This window comes from Haliotis asinina, chromosome 16 (assembly GCF_037392515.1).
Source record: "Haliotis asinina isolate JCU_RB_2024 chromosome 16, JCU_Hal_asi_v2, whole genome shotgun sequence".
Lineage (NCBI taxonomy): Eukaryota > Metazoa > Mollusca > Gastropoda > Lepetellida > Haliotidae > Haliotis > Haliotis asinina.
Window position 1 is genome coordinate 21,711,098 of NC_090295.1, and position 23,616 is coordinate 21,734,713.

At 38.0% G+C, this 23,616-nt stretch overlaps 1 protein-coding gene across 3 annotated transcripts in view; it reads left to right on the top strand.

Moving 5' to 3' along the window:
• Window positions 1-23,616, top strand: part of LOC137268250 (polyamine-transporting ATPase 13A3-like) — a 71,341-nt gene that overhangs the window by 35,865 nt on the left and 11,860 nt on the right. The window contains exons 20-29 of one of the 3 annotated variants that reach the window (XM_067802787.1): window positions 4,009-4,211; window positions 9,605-9,661; window positions 10,946-10,990; window positions 15,822-15,929; window positions 17,295-17,374; window positions 18,000-18,042; window positions 18,432-18,541; window positions 19,173-19,269; window positions 20,240-20,312; window positions 22,666-22,816. In XM_067802787.1, coding sequence (XP_067658888.1) covers window positions 4,009-4,211; window positions 9,605-9,661; window positions 10,946-10,990; window positions 15,822-15,929; window positions 17,295-17,374; window positions 18,000-18,042; window positions 18,432-18,541; window positions 19,173-19,269; window positions 20,240-20,312; window positions 22,666-22,816 — 967 coding nt within the window. Of the gene's footprint in view, window positions 1-4,008; window positions 4,212-4,687; window positions 4,724-9,604; window positions 9,662-10,945; window positions 10,991-15,821; window positions 15,930-17,294; window positions 17,375-17,999; window positions 18,043-18,431; window positions 18,542-19,172; window positions 19,270-20,239; window positions 20,313-22,665; window positions 22,817-23,616 lie in introns of all 3 variants that reach the window. The other 2 variants (XM_067802789.1, XM_067802788.1) reach the window with 2 other exon arrangements.

Sequence of the window (23,616 nt, forward strand, 5' to 3'; positions counted from 1 at the left end):
ACTCAGGTACGTACGCAATGGACAGAGGGGCCATGCTTGTCATAAGAGACCATATGATCGTGCAGTCAGGCTCACTGACTTGGTTAAGTTTGTAATCATGTCTCTACACATGAAGTCAGTCACATTGGACTGCCTGTTCTTGACTTAATTGCTTACAGATATTGCTGGAATATTGCTGTGTTAAACAAAAGTGAAGGGAGAACCCACAACAATGAGATAAGACATTTATCATTAGTTTGCTCCCAAATACAGTCATCTCTTGCAATAACGCGCTTCGCGATACTATGGATTTGATTAAACCGTGGGGTAATCCGTGACTCCCATAAAAAATAGTTGAACAGCAGTCACACCCCTTCACCCCTGAAATTCAATGTGAATGGCAACTGACAGTGTTTATCGTACATATCCATTGTGTTTCAGATGCTTAAAACATGCAGGATTTTCTCAATAGTAATCATACCAAACATCGTAGTACTAACTTATGAAAGACAAGACATGCTATCAATCAAGTTACGACAAGTACTTAGAATGTTTGCTGTGAGCAACACACAGCGCTGTAGCTCCGTAAAACACAGTCATCCAAGAACATACTGTGTCAGAAAGCACATTTTATTTGATTAAATTCAATCCCAATTTTATTCATTAAGACTGTTGACAGAAACAACGGAAACACTGTGAGAGAATGGCATTGCCTCATTCCATACACGTACAACTTCCGCTTACCACATTCATGAGGGTCTGTTTTCCACGCCTACAGCGATAGCACCAATTTCACATTATTCTTAGCAATCATGAACAACTTACAGTCTCATAATCCATGGACTCCGAGACCCGCATTATTGACTCATTGAAGTCATTTTTGACAATTAAATAGCCAACATTTTGTTTTTTCACAATCAAAGTTGCAAGTACCACAGGAAGTCAGTGGTGTCAGACTGTCTCCTACATGAAATGTATCCAGACAGGTAATGGCCTGTGTTCATTTTTATGTTAAATATGTTTGCAGAAAATATGCTTTATATACTGACCTGGGGCGGTGGGGTAGCCCAATGGTTAAAGTGTTCGCTCGTCACGCCGAAGACCCAGGTTCGATTCCCCACATGGGTACAATATGTGAAGCTCATTTTCTGGTGTCCCCCTGCCGCGATATTGCTGGAATATTGCTAAAAAGCGGTGTAAAACTAAACTCACTCACTCACTCACTGTATACTGACCCAATAGCAATGTATAATAATCTGTTACAGTAACAGCTTAATTTATAAAATATACTGATAATGGAATAGAAGTTCTTTGATGTGTTATTATGGGATCATTTTTACCTGAATCACTGGTAGATTGGAGCAAAACATCTGTGCATAGCTGATCACTATTTCCAGCTTAGTTGAATAACAGGTAGCATTACAGGAACAGCAATCAAGTTATCATGTCTAGTGATTTTTGATTGCAAGTTTCCAGTACATGTATATATATATATATGTTACAGCTGGGATAAGGCGCCAAGAATCACATGACTCGCTGTAGGGGGGTGAGGGGTGGTTTATTCAGTTCATATTGGTAATCGTAAGCCCTGGAATGACATAACATTCTTATTAAAATTTGTACAATACATGATGTTTAGCATAGACAGCACAAGCAGTTTACCACAATAAATGCTGTAATCCAACAATGAAGTTATTCAACAGAACTGAGCAAGTGAAATAATTACATGATACATTGGCTGTGCCACCAAGGGAAATAATTCATGGTCCAGTAACCTAGTTTGCCCAAGAAACTGTTAAACTTAAAAATATGTACACATATATTGATAGGCAATAAAGTTCACAACTATAAAAACATACAGTCAGATAAATATTTGATAACCCTTCGTAGATACTAGAAAACTGTACATAACAAATAGACATATGTGGACAAATGAGAATACATCTTACCCATTTGTGGAATAGAGCCTAGTATGTGATCTTGATAATCTGGACCATGTGTTCACATGTGACCTGCCAAGTGCAAGCATCATTTGTCATTGTGACAACACATTCACCATCATATTTGATGATCTCCAATCATACAATGCAAAGAAACCCATTGCATGCATAAACACAGGGAAAGCTGAAGACAATGGAAGCAGATACCAGTCATTCAGAAATATAAAAAAAACGCTTTCATCTATATCTCTGCTCTCCACTCACAAAACAAACAATAAACCTATTGCACATATACATCTAAACAACCGTGAACCATGGTTGTAGAAAAATGAAACAATACTTGCAATACTGTTTGATTTTACACCTGAGCTATAATACAATACGACATGAACTTTGGGTTTAAACATAAGTTATCACCTTTGTCTAGTTTACAACATTACCATATGTAACCAATTACCAAATAACATTTATAATGTAATTAAGTTAATGAAGTTATTAAAAACTCCAATGCACTTGAACTTAGCATCATGTTTAAGTATCAAACTGACCTGTCTGATGAAAACTACAGCTGTATGCCTGGGGGACCTTGTTCCTTGTTGTTGTACTGTGCTATATTGAAGTATTGTTAGATGAGTACCCAGATTGGTGCATAGGAATTATGGGAATTTTTAAAATTAGCCAATTGGGAGCTATAAACTAGGGTCATGTGATACACCATATTCCAAAGTGAGACAATACTCTTGATCCAGCACTTTTCTGAACCACAAATGCAATAGCAACTTTTCAGATGAATAAAATGCATCTGGAATACTTTCCATACCGTACTAAATGTCAATATGATTGACATATGCATAAAACCACAAACTTTAGAACACTACCACCAACCTGACCTTTTTATGACTTATATAATATTTTTATTCCTATTTTCCTTGTAAAGAATAAAACACTGTAACACCAATTTATATAAGATAGTTATAAAATAGTTCGCAGCAAACAAACCAAACTGATTTATGAAAAGCATTAAAATATCACTGCTACATATATGTTTTCATTTTCAAAGTTTGTTTATTTTCACCTTCAACGATACGATATAGTTTTGACTGGGCACAATACACGAAATGGCAGTCTTTTTATGTTCGTAAAATATGTAAAATACGATTTCACTTGGCCTTTGTTCCATATTATGTAATAGGTACTATAGCGTGGATGTCTAACAACGCGAGCGGTCATCTGTGGACCCCAAGACCCGCGTTATGGCAAGGGATGACTGTAATACTTTTCTGTGATGATGTCACAAAGCCTTTTTACCCCGCCATGATATTGCTGGAATATTGCCGGAATATTGCTTTAGGCAGCATAAAACCATTCTCACCCCCTCATTCATGCATACATGTATTCAGTTATTCATGCAGCCGTTCTTATGAATGAACCCTGAGTGTGCTTTGACCTCCCCTTCTAAATGAAAATCACTGTCTCAGCAGTGATAAGTGTAGCCTACAGCTTGAAGCATATGCTGGTCACAGTAAAGACCTGATTTCGATTCACCAAATGGGCACATCGTTGTGATGCCCATTTCTGGTGTCCCCTTACTGTGACATTGCTGGAATATTGCTAAAAGTGGTGCTCACTCACCCTCATCATGTACAGACTGCTGTCACAGAGCTGACACTGCAGTGTTAATAACTTCAGTTTATTACTCGCCCATTGAAGATACTGCAGTGTAATATTTTTGTGGCCATATTACACTAGTGTAACACCGCTTGACGTATGATGTCAAAATGGTTCAAAGTTGTGACGTCACATTGCTAATGTCGCTGTCGCAATTTTACTAGACCTTGCTTGACTTGAAAGCTGAGACTCCTCACACTGTAGGCAATTTGGCCGGAGTTTCTGTCAATATATGTTGGCAAGTGATAAACAGAATACTAAAATCGCTTCTGTCAAATACCATTTTTATTAAACTAGTTAAAGATTTAGTATCAAACTCGCTTTTGCTCATTTCATACCAAGTCATTAACTTGTTTAATAAAAATGGTATTATACAGAAGGTCATTTAGTATCTTTCAAAATACAAACATGTTTGTTCCAGGTGATATGATTCAAACAGCAGTGAGTGTTGCCAGGAATTGTGGGATGGTTCAACCACGTGATAAGGTTGTGATTGTGAATGCCCATCCCCCAGACAAGCAGCAGACAGCTCGAATCGAGTGGGAATATGCGGAACTGCCCACAGATGTAGATATAATATCTGAGCAGGAGACAGATGGCGAGTCCGATACTGGACAAGATTCGGTGAGTTACTTAGCATTAGGAGGTCTTTTTGAACACTTTCAATGAATAATCACAAACAGTTAAGTGCACAGGCAAACTAGTTGTCAGACGGGACACAATTGTTGTACAGAGTTTGCTGTCATAGTTGGCCTTGAACATTTATGTGTTTATGTATCTGTGTTGGTCATCGCCATTTCTGTTCCTATATGTGATAAACTGACCAGACATTTCCTCTTCAGGCATTTCTCGTCATCAGTCAATTCATATAGTAACCTTCAGTTAAAGTTTGAGTCGGATGTGCTGATGGTTTAATGTCCTCAAGTCAGAAGTGAGGTGATGAGGTAGCTAAATAGTTAAAGTGTTCGCCCATCACACTGAAAACCCGGGTTAGAGGAGGCATAATATTAGAGGTTAGATATTGTCATCCTTAAAACCCTTGTCCAGAAATTGTGATGCTTGCAGTGATTCACACACAGACTTTATTTATTTTGTTGAAGAGAGCACCATTGCTCCCTGCAGAATCTGTTGTGGTTGTAAGTTGTATAGTTATCATTCTATGTGATGCATTTTCTTTATTTTTCTTCCATTTGATCTCTTTGAATGACGGGACTGGCTGTTCGACCATATTGATCTCAACAATGATGGCAATAAATCTGATGCTAAATAATAATTTTAAATTTACTGCAGTAAAGGGTTGAAACCATTTAATGATACACATATACATACATACATACATACATACATACATACATACATACATACATACATACATACATACATACATACATACATACATACATACATACATACATACATACATACATACATACATACATACATACATACATACATACTCAAGCAAAAAGGTTAAGGCCAACGCCAATATTCAATATTTAAGTATTGTTTGGATCATAATCGGAACTATTAAGTACTTTAAGATTGAAGGGGCTATGGGGTAGCCTAGTGGTTAAAGCATTCTAAAGACCTGGGTTCGATTCCCCACATGGGTACAATGTGTGAAGCCCATTTTCTGGTGTCCTCGCGCCATGATTTTACTGGAATATTGCTAAAAGCAGTGTAAAACTAAACTCACTCACTCACTCACTCACTTTAAGATTGAAATGTGGCCCTTTACTGTGTATTTTAGAGTACATAACCATGTTATGGTAAAGGAAAAGAAAAGCCTTTTTGTAATACCTGATTCCATAGGTTATGTAAGTTTAATAAGAAAAAGTGATCAACCCTCAATGTATAATTTGATGAACAGAGATACTAAAAAGTGAAAAATGTGGGCTGTGCACCACTTATTTTGAAACTCTTTGTCATCACATAATGTTTATTAGTATGTACCATTTGTGGAGAATCATTTGTGGAAAAGAATTTTTTTAAGATGCAGTGATTCACAGGTAAGTCATTCCTGTGTATTCATGGATGAATATCACACACTATGATGCCAACTATCCCCAAACACACTTGCGTGTTAACTGGGTATGAATTAATTCTACAATAAGTTAATGGTATCTAAACTTCAGATGTTAGGATTTCCAAACTCTCATAGTTAGGTCGTTATTTCAAAAATTTTTGTTTGTTGTAGATGTTTCAACCCTTTCTGCAGGACATTGCAATATGATTTCTTGGCTTGGAAGCTGTTTTATTCAATGATGTTTTTTCCAAAAGTAACAGAATGAAAAAAAATTATCAGACTCTTATTAATTGTGTGTAATCTGAAAGTGTAAAATTTTTTTTATCATTATACACTTCAAACAAGTATGAATTTCAACTTATTAAATCAGAGCATTCAATTGTTGAGTACAGTATGATGTCATTATTTTCGTCCTTTTCAACATGCATGTTTGACTTCATTGTCAATCATTGATCCAACTGCACATTGAAAAGCATGCATTTTCACGTGCATGGCAATTATGAATGTTCTTCAGACTTTAAGATGATTCTTAAGCACATCTTTTTATCCTGTACTGATCTCAGCACCAGACAAATGACAGAGGACAAGGTATTACCCAGGTCATTTTTGCCCATAGGACTGTAACCCAAGTGGTTCATCACACAGGAATGGCAATTTTCCATGAATCCATGGAAATCTGCAGATTTGAATACAAATCAGTTGATCTTGACCTGCTCTGGAATTGGTTTGGGGACTGAAATCACTTACACCTGTTGCCATCCCTGATCAGAAATCACCATGACATTTGGGCTGCAACAATTCTGTCATCAGTGTTTATGATTCTAAGAATATTATGTCTATTACATCAGAAATTCTTCCTCCAACCACCCCAGTCATCATTTTCTGAGTGGTGTTGGAAAAAAATGAGGTTTTCACACCTTTTTGGACTGAAGAAGTTATCGCGGGTACAACAAAATATGTATAGTTGACAGCATTTAAGATTCCATTGAAAATCAGAAATTAAGATTTGGTGTGCCGGCAGCCTCGCATGTAGGATTTATGATGATGATGATATATTAGAAGTATTATTCTAAGAATTTTAAACAAAAAAAGTGACCATTGTTCAAAGTTCATTGACCTGCTACAGTTCATTTTGTCCAGTGACTATGTAACTCTGGAGGCAATGTTTGGATCGTACAAGACATCACTCAAATTTTCTTGCATGATCAAGAATATGCACGATTTCTGGTTGATATGTATGGGATTGAAATTGATTTTGGGGGTTTCTTGAAAAGACCAAGCCTTGTCCACAACTCAGTTGTAGAGTGTTACTGTGATTGTAATTTCCACATTCTTTGCATTGATTTACAATGGTCTTGGTGCTAATCTTGCTTTTGGACAGGAAGTAAGACTCATAGTCTTAAAATGGCCTTGAATTTGGTCACCTTATCTGAAAGAGTAGTAGTTTGATTGTGAATAACTTTTTCAGTTTCACGTTAATGTGTTTGTTTCAAGAATTGAACAGAAAATAAGTGTTTCAAATGCACTGAGTTTGAAGTCGACTGTGCATATTATACATATCTCCCGGAGACTGTCTCATTGAAATGGGCTTTGAGTGCTTACATGCACAGTATAGGAATGAGCCTGTATCTTGTTTTAATGATACTGTATGGGAGAGATGTACAGAAAGTTTTGTTTGTGCGGAACCTTTTGGAAGATATATGTTTCATCAGCAGGAAACTTGACTGCTGTGACCGGTATTGTGTTATTTTAAAACTTTATAGTAACTGTTCAGAATCTTTATTGTATTGCAACATTCATTTTAAACAGTACTGTTATTTCCTTGGTTTTTTTTAAACTGATGAATTCTTAATTTTTCTTTGTATATGTGTTTTTCTGGAATAAGTGTGTTGTTATACAACAGGCAAACAAATGAAACTACAGTCTGAGCGTAAGGTTCTCTTTGTGGAGACATTGAGCAGGTTGAGATCCTGTTGTCATGGGTTGAGATCCTTGTTCGCCCCAGTTGTGATCCAGGGGCTCTTTCACGAAGCAGCCTTTGCTAAGGTTAGCCTTAACTCCCATACCTTAACATTGCACTGAGGTTACCATAGTGACTTGCAATCACCTTAGTGCTTTGTGAAGGAGGCCCTGGCTTTTTAGGTTGCAGAGCAGTAAGTGTCTGAATCCTCCATTTATGGGAGGTTCCTTCCACACCATGAAGCCAATAAACTTGGTATAATGATTGACATTTATTGCAGACTGCATTGTGACTTTTTGTTGAAGACTTTGTAGCAACAAAAAGTACAATGTCTCACATTCCTGTTTCTCTTAACAAACAATTACTCTTGAAGAGGAACACATTTTGGTATAAGGTAGATGTATTCAGCATGTTTTGTGTGTATTTCCTCTGTACATGTCATGTTGTCTTAAGTTAAAGGACTCACCGACCACCAGGACATTCAATACATTTCCAATAGTGTTCTCGTTTGTCTTCTTGTACAGCATGTTCAGCAGAGGCAAGATAGTTTACTCGAACAAATCACCCATTGTGACAAATGTTAGTACTTTGTGGACGGGAGAGTTGATCATTGTATGCATGGTGGTAGGCATGAGTTTATTTTATTTTAGTAATATTACAGATCTTAGAGCAATCTATTTTTCTTTAATTTTCTTACCACTTATTTTTGTCATTTGTATATTTTTCATGTACCGAAACAGACTTGGATAATTTATGGCAAACAATTAAGAAAGAATGCTTCTTCCCAATCCCATCTGTGGTGAGCACAGGGTGTATGTGATTGGTGGACGTGCTTAAATGTTTACTGATGGTTTACTCAAGATTTAAAACACCTAACCTACACAGTGATTCAGACTACCAGAGAAAATGTCAATAAAAGTGTCACAACTGGCTTTGTTGAGTTATGTCCCCTAGGTGTCCCAAGGATCTAAAGACTGGATTGAATTTAGTGTTATTCATTACATTTCTACACTGGGTCTAACAAAACCTAGTAGGAGGTCGCGTCAGGTAACCTTTGAGTGACCTATTAATGTGCAGTCAAATGCGAGAGGGCTAAACGGTTTCAACCAATCAGACAATGGCAACTGTTTAGGGTATGGTGGGACTTATACCACCAGTCACTGACAATGATCTCTCAGCAAACAAAAACCTGCATTTCACACTGATATTTGACCTGCAGTACATATGATTTTTGGCTTCTATTGACATGGTTACCATTAGCTAATATTCCTGCAAGCTGATATCCTTGAATATTGCCAAAAAGACTATTTTCAACTGTATTCACTGTTGTGGCATCCTCCATGTATATCACCTGGTAGCAAGTGTAGGGAAAACAGCATTCAGATTCATTTGTGTACAAATCTTTGCGTGGGTAAAAAGTTCAAAAGGTATGTGCGAATGTCCATTTTCGCGATTTGGTAAGCTGTGCTCTGATTGGTCAATATCAAAGGTAACCTGACGTGACCTCCTACGCACACAGTGTAGGAGTGTAACAAATAACACTGGGACCAAGTTTACTCAGACTGACCTCCCAAATTTGTGGGATCTGGCTATAAAGTTAACCAAAATACCTTTCAAAACAAAGGGCATAGTTGTAGTCTTGTGGTTAAAGTGTTCGCTCATCAAGCCAAAGACCTGGATTTGATTCTCCACATGGGTACAATGTGTGATGCACATATCTGGTTTCCCAGCTATGATATTGCTGGAATGTTTATAAAATTAAACTCACTCCCTCATTTCAGGAACCATGTATCACTGACTCACAAGTACAGGGCACAATATTTCTGAAACTTTACAGTACATTTTCATAGATGCTGTGTGTATGATCTCTATGAAGTTGTCAGCACTCCTTTGAATCAGAGAAGTGATCTTGTAGCTTTTCAAATGAGTGACTTTTATGATTTGGTGTATTGAATGTTTTTTGTCCTGTGAGTTTGCTTATTGTGTAGGTTGGTGATTGGATGGTGTTTGTTGAGGTTTGACTTCTTTCAGAATGCTTCTTCCCCCCTTCTCTCACGCGGCAGTGAGTCAAGAATGTCAACTATAAAGGTGTGTATTGGGAAAAATGCACGGACCTGTGAGAAGACTGCCAAGTGCTTGTAGAGAGCCTTTCCAGGTTCAGCCAACTGTACCTATACACAAAAAAGTCCTTTTTTTAATCAGAATCTGAATTTTTTTTTCCAGTTTCTGTCTGTCACGAAGGTTGTGGAATTATATTGAATACGACTGTCATTGTACAGTCATACAGTCAGAATTTATGTTGAAGCAGAAGTATAATTATATGTATAATATTATAAATCTATGAGTTGGCTGATCTGGATACAAAACTAACACTTTGCAAGTAGACACGGCAATATATACGCTGTTGATGTTGTTCATAGTGTTGTCACTTATACTCTTCTTTCTTGTTACTCAAGCCTGTGTTCTGATTTGTGTATCTTCTATCTAACCCACTGTCTTTCTTTTGTAAACACGACATTTCACATTCCTTGAAAACTCAAAGTTTTAAACATGCTCTGTTTGTTGACAGACTTAATTCAGTATAATCCCATTTGTGTGCTGATAATTGTGGCTTAATGGGTTCAGTACATTATACATCATATCAAATTATCCAGGTCTGTATTGTTTTGGAATACAGAATTGATGATTCTTTTGGTGCATTATCCTTGTATACTTCTCAAAAGAAGCTAAAGAACAAAAGGATAAAGTAGTCAAAAGAAAACGTTGGGTGTTCCAAAACTTTGAGTTACATATCACCTATTTGTTCATCTAATGTTTCTTTTTCTTGTTTGGTTGTTGTTCCATTGTAAATTTCAAATTGGGAACAAAATATACTGCTGTTGATTTTGAAATTGTGTATGCTATGAATATTTAGGCAATATTATTCAGCTTTGCTTCAAATGGTATCCAGGACTTTGAACTGTGGTCAAATGGTAGCCAGGACCTTGAAAGATGTTCAAATGGTAACCAGAACCTTGAAAGGTGGGCAAATGGTAGCCAGGACCTTGAAAGGTGTTTAAATGGTAGCCAGAGCCATGAATGGTGCGAAAATGGTAGCCAAGACCTTGAAGGGTTTTCAGATAACAGCCAGGCTGTTAAAAGGTGTTCAATTGTAGACAAGCCCTTGAAAGAACTTCAAATAATAGCCAGGACCTTGAAAGGTATACAAATGGTACCCACAACCTTAAATATATAAATAAAGCTAATCTGAAATAGATTTGCATTACTAATGTGTGGCTTTATTTCATCAGCGTTGTTCACTATATTTAAATTATTGTTTATGGCTTGATTATTTCATTTTGGTTACATTAGTTTGTTATTTTATTGTTATAGTTGAAGTTATTAAAACGGGATGGAGATGGACAAGCATGGAAACAGGTCCACATTCCTCACCTGCATTGTGATGTATACTAATCACTAAAGTACAGAATTTATGCAAATTAACCTGCATTATTCCATCAACAAATCAACTTCAAAACGAAATCAGTTGTTGGACGCAAAAAGATAGGTCTTCATATATTAGCTTGTTTGATCAGTATGTGTTGAAGTTCCGCGGACAGTGTGCACATAAGCTATTTCTGTCACAGCAATGTTGGATGGTAAAACATATTTTGGTGGGTGACTCCTTAATAAGTATGTAGGGCAGTAGGGTAGCTTAGTGGTTAAAGTGTTTGCCCATCATGCTGAAAACCCAGGTTTGATTCCCTACATTGGTACAGTGTGTGGATCCCAGTTCTGACATTGACCGCCATGATTCTGCAGGAATAGTGCTAAAAGCGTCATCAAACTAAATTCACACGAATAAGAATTTGTTGGACTGCAGCAACATATCTGAAGATTCCTTGGGCAGCAACTGGAAGACTTAACAGCATACCATTTTTCTTCCGCTTTGAAGTTTTTTATACTTCTCAAATGAAGTTCAGTGTGAAAGAATCCATTAATCCTTGTTTTGAGAAGTACATGATAGCAAGAATTTTGGATGTTTGACTTGAAATGTTTAGATTTTTAATGACATTGGAATCTTAGATCAAGAAAATTCCTTGTGAATGGCACTGAATGTATTTCACAATGTATGCGCATTTGTTTTATGGTAAACTTGAAGTAAGAATATGTAAAGTATAACATATGTCCAAACTATTTTCCACATGACCCTTGAAGCATATCCATTTCAGGAAGATCCTAAAAATTAGTTTTGCTATTGTCTACTACATGTCAGAAGATTTCCATGAAGATGGCAAAAAGTACTTCTTTGCTGTTGTACTCGTTGAATGTTGCTGGAGTATTGCTAACAGTGGTGTCAAACCATTCTTACTCACTTTGCATCGCTAACAAAGACTAACACTGGATTTCCAACTAACATCTTCCACTAACATGAACCTCCTGGGGTGCAAACCGTAATGGCCTTCACCTCAGTTGACCTTTTGCACTTTATGGAAATGGTAAAGTGGCATTGGGTACACATTAATCATAATTTGTTCCAAGAGTTGTTGGTTTTCTTTATTTTTTTTCAGAAGCACATATTTAATTTGAATAGAAATTGAAGTGCAAAAACCCTTAAGCTTCTCACAAAACTTGGTAAATGGACTAAGGGACTGTTCATAATTTATGGCTAGGGAGGTTGATGATGAGTTTTATGGAGCTGCGTATACAATGTGAATGACCCATCCCACACCTCTACACCCTTAAGATTAATGTACAAAGTAAGTGACACACACCTCTGCTTGTCATGTGCAAAATCAATGATCCCAGCCCCAAAACATGTGTTCAAGATCAATGACTCCACCTACCTTCTCTGAACAAAATGAGTGACCCACCCCCTTTAAATTCATAATCAATCCCCACTCCACCCCCCTAGCCATAAATTATGAAAGGTCCCAAAGGAAGTGCCATGATCCAACTTGTTGCCTTACATAGTCCTAGGCCAAAAGATAGCATCAAAATCAGATAATATGATACACCCAGCCTTATCACTCATACTGCATATCTTGACCATGTTGAACACCAGTGCTTGTCACCACCCATTAGACAATGTGATCAATTCTCAAGCAGTTTGACTATGAACATGTGGACACTATTTCAACAGTCAACTGAACCCAGTTAGTTTTCAGTAACCTGATACCTCCTGCAGCTAGTTCCACTTCAACAAGAATTTTTGGAGTGTGGGAGGTGTCATACTAATTACTGAATAACCCGTTTACTGCTGTTGAGAGATCCTAAAAGATAGGGACTTTTCTAGCATTTGGCCTAGGACTATACACACATGTCAACATTATTTTCAAATTTTTGAAAAAAAAATTGTTTGTCAAAATTCCCTTTGTTCTTCAGCTTGTTCCAAGTAACAGTTTACAATCTTTGTTAGTTGGTCACTTAAGCGTGTGATACGGGATTAAACCAACAACAAATGACATAATCCTATATTCCTTTGCATCACTTTGGTCGAGGTAATTCACAGTGTGACTTGGGGAGGTTTCTGTTATTTCATCTGCATGCAGATATTCTATACTCTCACCAACAACTGCATGCTTATTGCATACTTAAAACAATGTGCATGTTTATGTATTGCAGATATGTTGTAACCAAGTGTTTCATACTTTGTCATAATTAGTGTGACCTGTGAAGGTCTCCGGGTAGAACAGGCCTTCAGCAACCCATGCTTGCCATAAAAGGCGACTATGCTCGTCATAAGAGGCGACTAACATGATCAGGTAGTCAGGCACACTGACTTGGTTGAAACATGTCATTGGTTCCCAATTGCACAGATTGATGCTCATGTTGTTGATCACTGGATTGTCTGGTCCAGACTCGATTATTTACAGACCGCCGCCATATAGCTGGAATATTGCTGAGTGTGGTGTAAAACTCAACTCACTCACTGACTCATAAGATGAAAATCACCCTTGGTTCTCCAGTGTTTTATGTCTACAATATGATTTATAATTATGTTTATTAATAGTATAATATATAAATTTATTACCTGTTGCCAAACTCTCTGCTGAGTAGCTGTATCGTTTACAATTGTATGACATCCTATAACACATGTAGTGCACAGAGCTCATAAACCTTTTCATTAGTTGTTATGGTTAAAGCTAGAAAAATGTTCCATTATGGGTCAATATGTAGACTTTTATTTTACCAACTTTCACTGCTTTATTTAACTATTAACACATTGAATCATTTGCACACTCAACTTATATATTATTAACAACTTTTATAGCAGTTTTAAACTTGTCAAGATAGGTTTCACAATGTTAAAAATCCATTTGTAAAGGCATCAGTAGTGATCTTGCCCCCCACTAAATAAACTGATACAGTGGGAGCTGTCAAAACCTGCACTCATTGGCACTGAAGAAATAATCTGGTTTGGGCAAAGTGCCGAATTGTAGAGCTGATGGTAAGTGTACAAGCCAGAGACGGGACTGAGATTTTATCCAGTGTTGACAACATGCCTGATTGGACAGATGCCGGTTTTGACAGTTTCAACTGTATTTTGTACATTTGGCATGGAGAGAGAGATAAGTATATTTTATGCTTCTCCTTTGGTTAATACAGTCTGATCTAAGCATCTTTGTAGCAGTGTTACGCAAGCCCGCATTACCCTCAAGAGATGCATGCTCATCTCCTGGCCCTGGTGACTCTGCTACAAAAGCATAGATGAGACCTTTATCCTCGAGAGATGCATAAAACTTACAAAGTACCTAAGACAAGTGCAACCACAGGCATGTGATGGCTCAGACCCATGTATTGTTGCTTTAATATTTCGTTGTCAGTAACTGTAGTGAGTGCAAAAAATGTACAGTGCTACTTTGTGAAGATAGAACATGATGGTGCATTTTTCACTCATTATATACTGAGCAAAACAAATAAGGGAACACTTCGTCATGGCAGTGTTCATTTATGTATTCTCAGATTTCCCCCACAGCACTATTCAAAGCTGGTGATTAAAACTGGAAAATATTAAAGGAACACTTGATTTCCTGTGTTTCTTTAATGGAGCTGGAGCAAATTTTGGTCACTGAATTTTTAGAAATGGTTTGAAAACTTGACAATAAATAATGTCATTTAAACAAACCCCTTATAGCATTTCACTCCGGTGGTCATAGTACTTTCATTGATATGTCTTGAATGCAATGTTAACCTTACCTTAGTGCTTCAGGAAAACATAAAGCTAAATGTTCCATCAAATTCATTGTTTTCTGTATGTAAGTAGAGGTATGTTACCCTGTACTTCACAAGCCTCATGAAGGTCCATAGGTAGAATAAGCCTTCAGCAGCCCATGCTTGCCATAGAAGGTGACTAACGGGATTGGGTGGTCATGCTCACTCAGACTGGATTGACACAAGTCATCGGTTCCCAGTTGCGCAGATCAATTCTCATGTTGTTGGCCACTGGATTGTCTGGTCCAGACTCGATTATTTACAGACCGCTGCCATATAGCTGGAATATTGCTGAGTGTGGCGTAAAACTAAACTCACTCACTCACTCTACTTCACAAGGGTAATTTCAAATTTCAGATATAAGGGTAATGAGCAGGAGAGACTGCTAATGATTAGTGACATCAGTGGATATTGCAACATTGATACAATGAATTGGCCCATGGTAGATATCAGAACAGAGATATGAAACACTGGATTGTCAAGGATGGGTTAATGTATATGCTTCATTTAAAAATTTGAAGCAAAACATGTGTCAAATGAACATGAGCTAAGATGCAATTTTAACTGTAATTTTATCTGTCAGAATGTAAGGACTTTTTTTCACTATATTATTTTCTGAATATAATCTGATTGAAAACTGACAACAAACTGTCTACACTGATCAATATTTGTTAGGGATACTGAGACATATTAAATGTTGAATAGTATAGTATATTTATTATATTCCAATATTCCAATATTAGACAGTTGATGAATAATCATTTTGAAATATTTATGGATTGTATTGATTTATTTCTTATATGAGATATGTGTTTTGTACTGCTGTTATGTTTTCTTTTCACATTAATTTAATGAATTGAAGGACTTGTATTCTTGATAATGAAGAACAAGACTGCAGGCACATTATGCAATGTTTAAAATTCAGATTAGTTCTTGAATACTCGATGTTTGACTATGTAGTAAAATGCAAGTTAGATGTTCCAGACTTCCCTGCTGTGTTTCGAACACTCATGCATTTGTTCCATGGTCACAAATTGTCATCCTCTAAACACAGGGCTATAGGACAGTGAATATAGCGGATGAGGGGCCTCGTCATCACCTTGCTATCACAGGGAAGTCCTTTGCTGTTGTCACATCTCACTTTCCGGAGATGCTGGATAAGGTAAGACCATGAAGTGGCTGCATTGTTGGTAGTGGTGTTGTGATTAATCGATTTCATCAATGGTTGATCGGTAGAAAATAGTAATCAAGGACCATAATATCTGTGATTGTTTATGATTGGTTTAATATTTATGTACAATGAATAAAATAAGCCAGTAAGTATAGACACTGTTTACACTGCCATATGAGCGAGTTTTCAGTTTGGTTGGTTCACTTGTGAACAAAGAAGTATCTCAACCTAAGCCTGAGCATGTTAACAATATGATTTTCAAAAAAAGAAATGACAACTCTTGCTAGTCATAACTTGTGTTAAACAATATACAACCATGCTGCAAGTTGTGCATAAAATTTCATGAATAAAACATGAAGCAAGTACTGACAAAATGTGCATTTGTTTGTCTCTTACAAACATGTTTGCCTGGAAGTTAAACACTAACCTGATGATCTGTCATTTTGATATTCCACTGATTGATCATGAAAATTCAGTCAATTCCCAACTCTAGTTGTTTGTTTTTATTGATTGTAGAGTCATTCTACATGAACTGGTTGTGCCAGATGATTTCTTTGATTGGCATTCTAAAGTTTGTGTAGATGAAGGATTAGGACTAATTTTATGGATATACAACTTCTTTATTCTATATAGGCAACTTGTTTGACAATGGCATTAAAATCTGCGTTGAAACATCACCTATACAGAATAAACAACTTGTACATCCTTAAAAATAGTCCTCATCCTTTGTGCCAGATGAGATGTCATTATTCCGCATAAAGTTGTTGTGTATAGGTCTTTTGAGAGTTGAAATGGCAAGCAAGTTTGTTTCTTTCTGTGGCAAGGATATCTTTGAGCCTGACTCTGATCCACAAAGTATGTGAAACATTACAATCTGTTGTAACTCCACAATTTACCAAAAAATTGTGAATGTCATAGCGCCAGATCCTGATGAGGCAGTGATATTTTGTTTTGCATGTGAATCGTTTGAACTCCAATTTTGCGGGCATGTTTTTCAACTTAATAGGTTGAATTGGTATTTTTGATGATATGTTCTGGTAAATGCATACCGAAACGTATTTTACATTGCATGTGACCTTTAAGGTTGGGGTTCAATACACCCCACATTGGTACGATCTGTTAAGCCTATTTCTGGTGCCCCCCTCCTTCATATTGCTGGAATATAACTAAAAGTAGCATAAAACCCAACTCACTCACTCACTCTCATTATGAAATACTTATGTGTAAAGGTGGCGCTGGGATGCATGGTGTTTGCTGTTCTATTTGTAGATTATATGAACAAGGTTCAAATGTTGTGCAAAATGTATCCGTGATCATAATAACATGACTGGTAATGCGTGTGTGTTTTTTTACCAGATTTGTACCAAAGGCACTGTGTTTGCTCGAATGTCGCCAGAACAGAAGTGTCAGCTGATACAAAACCTGCAGAAACTGGAGTGAGTCTTGTCAAGGATTGTATGTTTGTTTGTTTGTTTGTTTGTTTGTTTGTTTGTTTGTTTGTTTGTTTGTTTGACCGTTACTTTGTTCGGGTGAAAGCTAGTTAGTGATTCAAGCAATATGATGCCAGCTGGTAAATTATCAGATTATCCTGCAATTGATATTGTGAACACCAGTCTATATTGACAGACTACATGAATGTGATATCCAGTTGTTGCCAGGCCAACTATTGGCAGCCGATGTGTTGAGTTTCCCGAGAAATAGTCTTAACTGAAATGCCCATGGGTTTGTCAGAGCAAGAAACAGCCAAGATGGAAAACAGGGAGAGTGGCTAGCCTGGATGTTCACGTGTTTAACTGTGTTACATAAGATCTATTCCACACATTGTTATGAATGAAGTCAGTACTTGGTGTCATGAGGGGTAATATCGCAGCAAAAATGTTAACATACAATGTGTGGAATATTCTCCTTCAAAGATTTCAGAGAAATGTGTGTACTCAGCAACAGTGTTATATTAAATTACATCAGAATCAGAATGAAGATTTGATTGCTGGTATGGCTGCTGATTCTGCAATGTGATACAGCATACAATAACTTTCATTCATATCAACTTCTCTTTGACAGCAACATTGTCGGTATGTGTGGAGATGGTGCAAACGACTGTGAAGTAAGATTTTTAATTTCTCCTATAAACAGTATGGAAGGAGTAGATCTTTGTAACAGCTCTTTTTGCACAAGTTCTAAATTAAGTGTCAACTTTATTATTTCTTATTCTTTCAAGAATTAACTGAAACCTTATACAATAATATTTGTGACATTGTTCAGAGCAAGAATACAAGACGTGCCCAAAACAATTCCAATATGGAAACAGATAGCAGGGCCTATTTTCTTCTTTAAAAAAATGCTTAATGAGACTGTCAAATTCAACAAAATCACTTTCTATTCCAATATAATTGAAAGGTGGGCACAATGAGTTCTGAGTCTAATTAGCAAGACAAGTTGAATGTCTGTAGGTACCATTTGGGTAACAATGACAGTGGAATGTTTCTGTGTCAGGCTCTGAAGGCTGCCCATGCTGGCATCTCACTGTCAGAAGCTGAGGCATCAGTTGCAGCCCCCTTCACATCCCGTATCTCCAACATCGAGTGTGTCGTCACTGCCATGAGGTATTTCCATATCTGTTGGTCTGATGTTCTCAACACCATGCATGTTTGAGACAGATAATGCCACTTGAAATATTTCTGGGCTGGGAAGAGCAATGCTGTTTGAAAGATTACAGCTGTAACTGGAATAGCTTGCCCTGTGAACCATGTATTACATTTTGTAACTGAATATTTATTTATTGTTTACATCACATTCAGCTATATTCCAAATTTCTGAGAGTGCTTGGTAAATAATTGTGTCTGGGCCTAACATTCCAGTGATTGACATCATGAACATCATTTCAGCAATTGGGATATGATCATATGTTCCAGTCAAATCAGCAAACCTGGCCACCTGATACTGTTAGTCCCTTCTTACAAAAGCATTTGTTGCTGAAGGACAATTCTGACCCAGATCTCATCTCATTCAGAGATTAATAGTATGGTTCAGCAACCTTATTACAAAAAGCATGGGTTACGGATCATTTCTAACCCCGATTTAAAACTGAATGAAGAAATAAATACCAGCACATTTAAAAGAATATATTTCGATTGTTCTGCTTTTATTGAACACTTCAGCTGAAATATTGTAGGAAGCAGCATAACAGCACAACTATATGGAGTTGTTTACAGCGGGATGAGGATTTTGTTTCAGAGAGGGCAGAGCAGCCCTGGTCACATCCTTCGGCTGCTTCAAGTACATGGCACTGTACAGCTTCATACAGTTCGTGTCTATCCTCATCCTCTACACGGTCAGTCAACACTTAGCTCAACAGAGAGTGTTCCATATTGTAACAACATATGTTTGATTCCCAGTATTTGTGTGCTGATTTCTTCAGCATAATCAAGGATCATTAATAGCTGAGATTGGGTAGGTTACTGTCGTAAACTTACGAGAATTGTCCCACTATTTTGGGTCATTCATAGCTTAATTGGGTGGGTTACTTCTCTGGACTTATGGGACATGTCCAGCTTAACAGTCCAACAGAATGTTCTGAAAGGATAAGAGTTGCCTACTTGTTTTGAAGTGTCACATAATGCAGAGTTATGTCCCTTGGTTCAATGAGGATACAGTGGTCAAATCAGGTCCAAGATTTTTTCCCAAAAGTGTTTCTCACTACCACACCAGAGAGGGCATCACAGTTTCATCAGCTGTCTGATCATATATAACTGAAATACAGTTCAAAGTGTGTCATACCAGTGTTCAAATTTTGACAAGTAATTCCAAAGACGTAAGTAAAACAAAGTGAACTATGTCAAAACATGCATATCATATATCATGTGATGAATGTTAACTTGGCAGGCCAGTGATAGTATGTGTAAAATATATCTTCAGGACATAAATAGGTAAAGGCCATGCATGCACTTATGAACCATTGGTTATTAACTTGATTTTATCACAGACCTGGCCCTGATTTCTCGAAACAAACTTAAGTCTAAGGTTTGGCATAAGTTCAAGTTTTTGCTCAAATTTGAGAAAACGCAGGCGCATCCATTTTCTAGAATGAACGTATGTCACTATCAAACTCAAACTCAGTTGACAATGTGAGTTTGGTGGACAGATTTCCTTAGTTGTTTGGACTTGTATATTTAAAAAATGCAGTTGAGTTAGAAATTCACCTGTTTCAAAGTATCAAACTCAGTTTCAGATTTGAGTAAAAACTTAAGTTTGTTTCGAGAAATCAGGGCCTGGTCCTGACAGCCATGTTTCTTGATTTTCAGTTCGGTGCCAACCTGTCTGACTTTGAGTTCCTGTACATTGATCTGGTCATAACAACCACTGTTGCTGTCCTGAGTAAGTTAACTTAGAATTTCAATGGAATAGGTCCCAGTGCTTATTGTGAGGGTGACCGTTAGTGAAATATGGTTCAGATTCGTTGTACTGCTTGAGGTGTGCCCCATGTACAAGGCCACAAAGTACATTGATCTTGGTGTTCCGCCCATTCTGCAGCTTATTTAGTTTGACCTTAGCTACTCTACATATGCATGACCCCAGAGGTCAGATGGCACACATGGCAGATTGAGTTAATTTCATTAAAATAATGTAGAAGAGGCTATTATTATTGTTGCCTTCGTGCGAAAAATTGCATACATGCATACATTGGAAACATTAAACCGTCTGCAGCAATGAAAATTTTATATTTTAATTTGTGCAGCAACTAAGGTCATGTCTATTTTAATTCATTCTATTTGCGCCTTTGTTCCATATTTTATATTTTAGTTGTGTAACAACCAGATGCAGTTCCACCATAATTCATTCCATGTGCATCTATGTTGCGTCTCTAGTTTTTGTACTCACCGGCACCGGAAATACGTCACAACACCTATATATACACTAGTTTACCACGTGATCACCCTCTTACTCCATCTTGCCATTGTTTTTATCATTAATCCTTTAAGTTCAATTATTATCTTCCAAGCATTGTCCGATACTCTTGCCCATCCCCGCGTTTCTGGACCCAGAGTTGGTGCATTACATGCTCATGACATGGCTGAGCGATCGTACAGACGCACGAGGTCCCGTACAGCCTCTGGCAGGAGAAAACAGACCAGGTTCCCGTCACCTTCAACCCCTGAGGTCAGCCATGATGCCCCAGAAACCACCCAAGCAGAACCTCTCCTTAGATGAACTGATTTGAGACAAAGGTTACAGAACATGGGATTCAAAATTCTACAATCGTGGAATCGACGGACCATGCTCCAACTGTACCAAGAGAATGCTGTTCCAACATCTGAGGCCAGCACAATTTCCAGTCGAGGGAGACAGACCCAAAGGTCATCTACTATCCCTTCTTGTACGGTGACGTCAGCCTCCATGACCAACCATCCGTCCGGACAGCCTGTAACTACACACCACGATATCACCCTAGATGAAGCGGCCTGCAGGGTGCATCCACGCGCCAGAGGCAGAGTACATGTTGTCACCTATGGAGGACATCTGGGACATGAGCAGTGCGACACTTCCGTCAGCTGAACCTGAAACTACCGTGGCTGACCTGAGAAGAGAACTGGCGGAGTTACGACGCGTTGTTTACGATTCGGCCGAACCTCAGAGAATCCCTACACAGGAGTACCCTGTCGAAGATATTGCTTCAGATCGTTTGCCCCATATTGATACAGTTCCCCCTCACATCATTAAGAAAATCAAGGAAGGGAAACATGTTAATCTAGGCGTCCTGCTCCTGCCCAACCCAGAACAAGGGGAACCCTGTTCCCTTGGACCTAAATGGCAGCTCACTACTCCAAAGAGACCATGCCCACACTAGCCGTTCATTGAAAAGGCTTTCGATATATACAAGAGGATTTTCTGTGGTGACGATGTTGTAAAAATGCGCCAAATGGACCTACACCAACAGACGTGTATTACCCTGGCTAAGTACTATGGTGGATCAGCCCACTATGACTACCATAAACTCTTCTCAGCGAGAGTGGCAGCATATGCTGAGAAGGGCGTGCCCATTAACTGGGGAATCAGAAACGCTAATTTCTGGACTCTCGTCACTTCTGGGAATAGGGCAAGGTCCTGTGACAAGTGTCAAAGTGTCACACGTTCTACAGAAATGTGCCCCCAACCTACTGAAGCTGGTATTGCTAGAGGTTTTCTGTATGACGTAGAACTACGTAGAAGAAAGCCTACAGATACCAAAGGAAGGGAGAGGGTGCTATTTGATAATACTGAAATCTGTAACAATTTCAATTATGCGGGATGTAGGCGTGAGAGGGTGCTATTTGATAATACTGAAATCTGTAACAATTTCAATAATGCGGGATGTAGACGTTTCAACTGCGTTTATGCTCATCAGCTGAACGAGACCAGTGTAGGTCTGGGGTAGAATAGGCCTTCAGCAACCCATACTTGCCATAAAAGGTGACTATGCTTGTCATAAAGAGGCGTCTTATGTGATCGGATCTTCAGACTCGCTGACTTGGTTGACACATGTCATCGGTTCCCAGTTGTGCAGATCGATGCTCATCTTGTTGATCACTGGATTTTCTGGTCGATTATCGATTATCTACAGACCGCCGCCATATAGCTGGAATATTGCTGAGTTCGGCATAAAACTCAACTCACTCACTCACTCACTCAAGCTGACCAAGTTGTACAAGTTTATCCAGATCACACTGGCAGATCATGATTCTTGTTTCAGTGGGATACACTGGCCCCTACCACAAACTGGTCAGGAAGAAACCACCAGGGAGTCTAGTCAAGGTGTCCAACCTGCTGTCCATCATAGTGCAAGTGTTGCTTGTTGGAGTCATGCAGGTTGCAGCATACTTGTATCTCCGATCTCAGTCATGGTAAGTGCCCTGTCACAAGATATAACAGTGTAAACAAAATAATCTGATATAAAGATGTGATGACCACAGAAGTTGTAACAAACATCTGCTGTCCCAGAGTGTGTGTTCCATCAGTATCTCCATATTAACTACTATCAGCTGCCATGTTGTCTGACAGTGAACGAGCTAACATCAATATCTGGTGTATGCACGCACTTGTTAAAATGACCGATACTGTCTTGACAGAACAGAAACTGGTTTTGCCTCATCAGGACACTATAAATGTACAATAACATAGAAATCTTGCAAATTTATGTACTTACCTACTCATTTCTCTTTCAAATTTAAGTGGACACATGGTTTCCAGCTTCTAAACAGTCTGGGTCATGTATGTGTATCATCCCAGTCAGCCCATACGTGCTGACTGTGTATCTTCCCCAGCAAACTCATTGTCCTTAAGTCTCCACACAGAGATGATATTTTACACTAGGTTATCAATCTAGTTTTTCCTTGCTGGTCATGTTGTTATTTTTCAATAGCTACTGTAAACAGCCAAATTTTCGCGACCGTTTAGTTTTCACCAGTCTAAGTAAACTTAGTCTCATTGTATTTCGCTACACTCCACCACTGAGTCTAACAAGACCTAGTAGAAGGTCGCGTCAGGTAACCTTTAGTGACCAATGACAGTCCAATCAAATGCGAGACGGTTAAATAGATTTAGCCAATCAGACAATGGCTACTATTTAGGGATCGGAGTGACTTTCAAAATATTCAGGTCACTGACACAGATCTCTCCACACACAAAAATCCACACATAACAC